The sequence below is a fragment of the Opisthorchis viverrini genome, assembly GCF_000715545.1.
Source record: "Opisthorchis viverrini unplaced genomic scaffold opera_v5_28, whole genome shotgun sequence".
NCBI lineage: Eukaryota > Metazoa > Platyhelminthes > Trematoda > Opisthorchiida > Opisthorchiidae > Opisthorchis > Opisthorchis viverrini.
In genome coordinates, this window is record NW_008751684.1 from 2,008,505 (window position 1) to 2,016,711 (window position 8,207).

Sequence of the window (8,207 nt, forward strand, 5' to 3'; positions counted from 1 at the left end):
GACACGAGTCCCTCGTCCTTGGCCTGGGTTATGCTGTCGATAAACACGAGCATGTGTGTTACGCTAGAACGGTTTGGGAGAAATCGGTGTTGAGCTGTAGATATCAGGCTGCTGGAAGTAAGGTGATCTAGGATAGGTCGCTTCAGAATACGTCCAGAATGCGGTCACTTATTATCCCCCTCAAGGAGAACGCAAATGTTCTGTTTCTTCGGCGATGCCGCATGTATTTGAACAATTACGCTTCCGTTTTTCCAGATGAGGTCCAGAATGATAGCTTGTCTTCGAGTGTCCCGCTTGCAGATTTCCTATTTACATCCGTTTCAAATTTTACGAAATACCAGCTCACATCTGTGTCCGCTGTGGTCACATTTGAAAAAACTTTTGGGACATTTTGTAAGAGGACGTCGAATCCTTTTGATTAGCCTTCGGATCACCCGACTGCGTGCCGTATTTTTGGAGACGAAGCTGGTGTCAGTCTCATGAACTTTCTGGACAATGGTCCTATGTTAGTCTTCCAATGAAGCTAGTCCGAATTTAACTTGTTAAAGAAAGATGCGCATTCCTGAAAAGTATGCACGTTAGAAGGTTCGAATCAATGTTTGAGATTCTGGATTTCCGGCCCAACAGCAGATGAAATCGAATTTCAGCACGCAGTGATCGCTGTGTTCCATTGAATCGTTAATTATCACCTGATCAACGAAGTGTCTTCCGTTGGTGATGACCAAATCCAGGAGGGATGGTAGTTTGTCTGCGCGGTATCTGGTGGGCGCAATGACATGTTGAGTCCTTGCGATGGGCTTCTGGATGCACAAACTTCATTTGCCTGCTTTTCTAGAAAGAATCCAACACTGAAGGCCTTGATACTAATGGGAAATTTCACCCGTGAGGATACCGGTACAGTGTTTCTGCCTGAGAGAAACACTGTTTTCAAGCTGCCATTACGGGAGATAGGTTTCCTCTCATGCCGCACATTCAGCTAGAAAAGATCATTTATTCGAGATGTATATGTAGGTTCTCGATAGTACGGCGAATTCCCGCCCCCGTCTCTATATGTGTTACTTGCTGACTACTGTTGATGTCTTCATTTTTTGCGCGTTTTCGTTTCTTGCGCTCGAAGAAGGGGGCGAGATGGCTCGGTTATGGGAGCGCAAATTTACTGGCGGTTCAAACCGACTCCCCTGCCTACGTTTGGAGAACCTGGCAATGGACGATTTATCACCATTTATCTTGAGCTAATTATACCGTGCGACGCCTTCGAGGGTAGTGCCTAGATGAACCCCAATGGGCATGGTTGGAGACGCTACAAGATGTGATTACTAGACGATGTCAATGACGTTGTTGTTGCCAGTTTATATCCAGGGTTTGTGAGCGGATGTCTGAAGGTGTAGCCAACTACGAATAATTGTGGTGGGCTGGCGCTATGTCCCATCCCATTCCACTTTCATTCCCTGGTTCACGGCATGTGCTGTTAATGATAATGATAGCGGTGATGGTACAGTGGCATCACTTAAGGTCGTTCGTTTCACACACTTGTTAGGGTACCATCCCAGTAAGCGATCTTATCGGGATTAAACCGCAAGCGAGGTACATACGCGTGCGGACCGCGTCGTCGCAGCTTATAACAACGAGTAAGATAATGACAGATGCATAGAAAAAATGAAACATTTTCCAATTGATTGAAAACAAAATAGTTACAAGAAAACAGTGTTTTATTCAATAAGACTAAGAGAATAGATAGAACGCCTCTGGTTGCCTGACAATGCCGCTTCGGTGAGAACCATTGATGGGGCGGGGCTCTCATGTCCCGATCTCACATACCACCTGCACCACTGCAGTCAAGACCATTTGTGACTTTTTCACGTTCGCAGTCAGTGTCCACTTTGTGCTATCTTCTATTCAGCGGGTCGTCGGACCCTATCAAGTGCTTTTGAGTAATCGAAAATTATGGCATCCGACATGAGTTCGTCGTCCTCGGCCTGGGTTATGCTGTCGATAAACACGAGCATGTGTGTCACGCAAGAACGGTTTGGGAGAAATCGGTGTTGAGCAGTAGATATCAGGTTGCTGGAAGTAAGGTGGTCTAGGATAGCTTGCTTCAGAATGCATTCCAGCACCTTGCACGACACGCTAGTTAGGCTTATTGGCCTGTAGCTGCCAGGCGATAGTCGGTCAGCAGCTTTGTATATTGGCGTGACAATCGCCTTCTTCGAAGCAGAGAGAATTCGGCCTTCGTCAATCGACTGATGAAACACCAGGTATAAATAATTTGCCAGTTTAGACTACGTTTCCTTCAGGATCCTTGGATGAACCTCGTCGGGCCCCAACGCGCAGGATGGGTTGATCTTGTGCAAGAGTTGACAAATGTCCTCCACCGTGAAAACCAATCTGCATTGCTCTCGATCGAAAATCAGCCCATTTAACTAAGTGGTAACGGTGATGCAAAAGAATGGTTGTTAAACGGCGAATTTTAAATGATCTCTTTGTCTTAGTACCTCGGTCGAATTATCGTTATCATTATTATCAGGCGCAAGAGCCACGTACTCCTACAGTGGTTATAGCTGCTAGTTTCGTTCACCGGTGACTTGGGAAGGTGGGGTAGGTAGCTGCGGATTGGAGGGGGCAGCCGATGTAATCGCTTCGTAAATACAAGGTTGTCAGTGGAATTCTGAGCGGGGAGATTGGGAAGGGAGAAATGCACTGAAGGTAATAGCTTGGATTCACGACCACCACGAAGGGCGCGACTCGACCATGTCTAACAATGTATCTAACCACTTATGTGTCCCGTCTCGAGGTTCCCATCAAGTGAGACGGCAATGGCGAGCAAACTTAGTTTGCTGGTAACTTCTTTCATACTTTGCTGCCAATTCATTGTTCTGCCTCTGGCTCTTTTCTACCCCTCACGTGGTTGTGTAAAAAGAACCCTTCGAGGACGTCGGTTGACGGGATGCATGAACAAGCCGGCGCAACCTATGCAGTGTGATGAGTTCACATATCGTGGGCGAGCTAATTCTAAAAATTACTTGACCTACTTTAGCATTGCTAATCCGGGGTTCCCACCAGACTAGGTGGTCAAAAATGAAAGTGATTTGACGCCCTCCGCGCCCAGTGACCAGGCTTCGGACCCATATGGTAATATGGAGCGTACCGCAACATTGTAAACTCGACCCCTACTGGATAAGCGGATGTCATGCATACGCGACAGGTGGTGCAGGTTCACTAAATCTGTCCTGGCGTTCACAGTCCGGATGAAAATATCATCTTTTGCGAGACCACACGGGCTGATACAGCTTCCCAGGTAGACGAGTTTGTCTACTAGCTCAACCGGCTCATCCGCAAGCATGAGTGTGGGAATCGAGCTCATCCATTCTTGCAGTAGCACTTTACACTTTGCAGCTGTGAAGCGCATGCCAAACAGTGAGGCAGAATTATTTATATTATTCAATATCTTTAGCATTACCGCTATGTCGGATCCTGGGCGAGATGGCCCAAGTGGTTAGAGCGCGAATTTACTGACCGGAAGGTCCGTTGTTCGAACCCGATCTCTGCCTCACGACTCCCCTGTGTAGGCTTGGGCAACCTGGCAGTATCCCAGCCCTCGTGCAACCTTCGGGTGGCATGGCAGCTAGGCACCGAAAGGGTGCTACAGCTGAACGATTGTTGTTATGTCGGATCCAAAGAGAGCTGTGTCCTCTGCGTACTCGATATTTGTGAGTGAATGTTCCGGGAGCACTTCGACCCCATAGGCTGATAGTGAGTCTACATTGATCGTACCAGTAACGAACTTGAAGACGAAAGGACAGCCGTGCCTGACACCAATTGATGTTGTGAACTCATGTGAGAGCTTCCCGTAGACCTTCACACGTCTGCGGAAGTTGGCGTGCAGCGTCTTAATGAGGGTCAAGGATTTATGAGAGACATCTTTACTACATGGTGTCTTCTGGTCCACAGATTGAAAAGCAGCCTTCAAGTTAACTATTCTTGGTTGCTGGAAGCGCTGTCACCGTTCCAGAATCTTTCGGAGGGTGAAAAAAGGGGCTGATTAAAGACCACCCGATCGCGACGCCTTCTCGAGTTTCTGCACGGGTATTTCATACTTTATTTCTGCTTCCGACGGGCGATTAATGTTTACTTTCCATTCACCCGTATGCACTATCTCCCTAGCTTTCAATGTCCACCAGAGCTCTTAGCCCCGACACAAAGCTGCCAGCTTGTCGTGGTGTTCGGGTTTCTGTGCTGCATGATCCTGCGGGCTATACTGACAGAAGCCTAGTTCCTAAGGTTTCAACCACGGGGAGCAGCCCGATGATGAACAGCAAGTCTCCGTACTGCGAGTAATCTTGTTATAAGATGGTTCGGAGGAAGAGTCGTATTGTCCTTTGCGATAAGAGTGGAGGCAGTAAGGCGTTTTTCGCCAGGCGACCAGCATGTCCATATTTATGGAAGCTGCGATGCTGCCTTATCCCCAGGAAAGACGGGTTAGAAAAGGTCGACCCTAAAGGCTGCACACTCCGATCGCTCAACGGTTAACCGTGAACGCTGGTGCATTATTCAATACGGTCGAAATACCTTTAAAAACAAACATCTCGGTGCTGCTCAAAAGGCACCTGCTGTGCATAGCTGCACTAGGAGCGAGACAGTGATGTCTTACTCCCTGCGCCCTCGGACCAGGCTGGCCCCCTACAACTAAGTAGGTCAGACCATTGAAATATTGGCTCCGGGAAGGGTCTCCCAAGAAAACCTCAACAACCGCTGTCTCGCGGTCCATACTTCGAGTCAGAGCCTAGGAGCAGGGCCCACGAACAAAGCCTTGCATCCTCCCACAGCATTGTGGGTAAGACTTTTGAGTCAAAGGCTTAAAGTGGGGTATATCAACTAGCCCCCTTCTTTGGCCTGGGCAACCGGGAAGTATCATTTGCCCTAACAGCTCTTCCCTCACCGGCCTTCCCCGTCAACCCCTCCCAACCCATCGAGTAGTGCAGTGAAACCAACCCATACGCCAATCCTCTAACCGCTGTTCCGTGCCTCAACCATCGCCCATAAAAATGAACCAAAATAACCACCTACTAACCTCAAAATATTTGATCCACGTTGTAGCTTTCACTGTCCGTACTCTATGTCGAATTGGGCAACAGACATCCCTTTCTTAAACCGTACTTTCCCTCTCTATTGATGTATTTTGTGTCTCCTACGCATACCAGACCCAAGTTCGGCCGTGCTCCTCAAGCCGCTTAGGACGAACCCAAATGTTCCACATCTCACTCTTCGGGCATCAGGTGTTCCTGACACAATGGCTCCTTGTATCTCTGGTGTGGGAGTTGCACTTAGCCCCAAGGTTGAAAGCGCCTTACTGGACTGGATCCCAGTAAACAGTCGCCTTTGCGCTGTTTGGTTGTCTGGCTGCATTACATTAAAGCAGATTGATGCAGTAAACGGTTTTCATTCGTCGTATTAGCGTACACCCCAGCAAACTGCAGTTCTGAGACTGAGAAGAATAAGTTCTATCTAGATGTATCACGACTGTTCCGGTCAGAAAGAAGGACGGATATAGCAATCCTGACAGGTGTTGGACGCCTTAGTCCGGGAGAAGCAAAGTTAGGTGGTCGGTTTGGAGTTAGTGCTGAGTGTACGGATAATGGAGGCGGCTTCTTCAGTTGTGTACAGACCATCGTCTGTTCCTGGCCAGTACTAACTTCCAAATGCTCACAGCAAGTTACTTGGAGACCACCGACCACAGGAAAGTCATAGACTCAACCGGACCATATGGCTATCAGTTACCATAGGGAGACTCAGTTAAGGATTGTTGTTCCTTCTGGGGTACGCAACTTGACTGATCACGCCATCTTGTGGGCCCGCCTAGCACTTCGTCTTCCACCAGCACTACGCGTACCAAAGGAGAGCAGGCCCGTTCATCAACTTCGGCAAGTTCCAGTAGCTGAAGAGTATCGAGCTTATCTGGCTAGAAAGCTAGTCATCATCATCGTCGACAGCATGACGTCAGTGTTCAACACCGATGCTTCACTGCCGTACAACCATGACTTATTTGAAAGCCTTATTGTAAAGAAAAGAATAAAGGTGGGGTAAAGCCGTACTGTCCTCTGCGACAGGAGTGTGAAGGCAGTAGGGTGTTTCCACCAGGCGACCAGCATGTTCATATTTATGGAAGCAGGGATGCTGCCTTCCCCCGAGGAAGGACGGGTTAGAAAAGGCCGGCCCCAAAAACCACACACTCCGATCGCCCAACGGTTGACTGTGACCGCCGGCGCATTATCCAATACGGTCGAAATACTTCTAAAGCCAAAGAGCCCGGTGCTGCTCAAAAGGCACCTGCTGTGCGCAGCGGCATCAGGAATGAAACAGTAATGCCTTATTCCCTGCGCTCTCGGGTTAGCTAACCCCCTGCAGCCGAGCAGGTCAGATTATTGAGTCATCGGCTCCGGGCAGGGTCCCCAAAGAAAGCCCTACATTCTCCCACTGCCTCGTGGGTCAGACTTTTGAGTCAGAGGCTAGGGTCAGGGTCCCCGAACAAAACCCTACGTCCTCCCACTGCCTTGTGGGTCAGACTTTTGAGTCGAAGGCTCAAGGTGGGGTACCTCAACCAAACCCCCTTCCTCGGCCTGGGCAACCGGGAAGTATCATTTGCCCGCGCAGTTCAGCGTCCACCGATGTCCCTCCCCAACCCCTTCCCACTGCACAAGCAAACGTCGCTGGGCCATTTGACTGTCAGTCATCTGACCGAAGGGCCTTATGCTCCACGCTGCCTACAAGCCTTAAACAAAATAACACCTTTCTAAATCCACGAGATCCTTTCTATATAGGAGCTTTTAACGTCCGTACTCTATGTCAAATTGGCAAACAGGCTATGCTTGCTGAAACCTTGTACTCCCTTAAAATTGATGTATGCTGTGTCTCCGAAACACGCATACAAGACCCGAGCGTGGTTCTGCATCTCAGAACGCCAAGGATGAACCCAGCTCTTTCACATTTCTCCCTCCGTGTGTCTGGTGACCCAGAAGCGATGACTCGTGGAATGTATGGCGTGGGAGTTGCACTCAGCCCCAGAGCTGAACGCGCTTTGCTGGATTGGATCCCAGTGAACAGTCGTCTCTGCGCCGTCCGGTTATCCAGTTCAATCAAGCTCAATGCCTCGCGGCATAAAAAGCGGTGCCTGTTTGTCGTGTCGGCTTATGCCCCGACGGACTGCAGTTCTGATGCGGAGAAGGATACTTTCTATCGAGAGCTATCCAGGCTCATTCGTCAGGCAAAAAGCACTGACATTGTGATCCTTGCAGGCGATTTGAATGCTCAAGTAGGTCGTCTGAGCTCCTTGGAATCACATTTGGGTGGTCGATTCGGAGTCGATGCTCGCCGAACAGACAACGGGGATCGCCTCCTTCAGTTGTGTGCTGATCACGAACTGTTTCTGGCAAGTACGAACTTTCAACATAAACGTTCGCACCGCGTAACCTGGCGGCCGCCAACTACAAATCAACCGTGGACCCAGTTGGACCACGTGGCCATCAGTCACCGGTGGAGAGCCACAATTCAAGACTGCCGTTCCTTCTGGGGCACACCACTTGATTCCGATCACGCCATGGTGCGCGCACGCCTGACAGTTCGTTTCCCTTCAGGCCCTCGCAAGTCGGCAAGAAACGTGCCAATCCACTATCTTCGAAGAACTGCCATAGCTCAACAGTATCGATCTGAGCTAGCCCAACAACTCTCCACAGTAAAACAATACTGTGGTGGCAGTGAACATGTGGACGAAGCGTGGCAAAATGTGAAAGGAGCCATGCTAGCGGCGTTCAGTGCTGCCTGCCCGACTTCTCCAATTCGACCACGGGACCACTGGATGTCGTCGAGGTCGTTATCCATGATTGATGCCAGGAAAGCCATACCATCAGGCAACGAGTACGACGGCGCACGCAAATCCCTTTAACGCCAAATAGTGAAGAGTCTAAGGAAAGACCGAGATCTCTGGTGGACATCGAAAGCTCGGGAGATGGAGAAGGCTTTTGCTACGGGAAACAGCCGGGCCCTTTATCAACTGATACGATCGACTGGCCCTAGGAAAGCAACAGTCAGCGAAACGATAAATGGAAAAGATGGCTCATCAATTCACTCGCAAAGACGTCGACTGGATAGATGGGCCGAACACCTCGAAGAGCATTTCAGATGGCCTCATACAACACAACCAGTGGAGGTAATAC

The 8,207-nt window shown here is 49.4% G+C and overlaps 1 protein-coding gene across 1 annotated transcript in view; it reads left to right on the plus strand.

The window, feature by feature from the left end:
- Nucleotides 1-7,999: 7,999 nt before the first annotated feature.
- T265_02353 (hypothetical protein) overlaps nt 8,000-8,207 on the plus strand; it is a gene marked incomplete at both ends in the record, with an annotated part of 15,781 nt that continues 15,573 nt past the window's right edge. The window contains one exon of the mRNA XM_009166567.1: nt 8,000-8,200. Coding sequence (XP_009164831.1) covers nt 8,000-8,200 — 201 coding nt within the window. The remainder of the gene's footprint in view (nt 8,201-8,207) is intronic.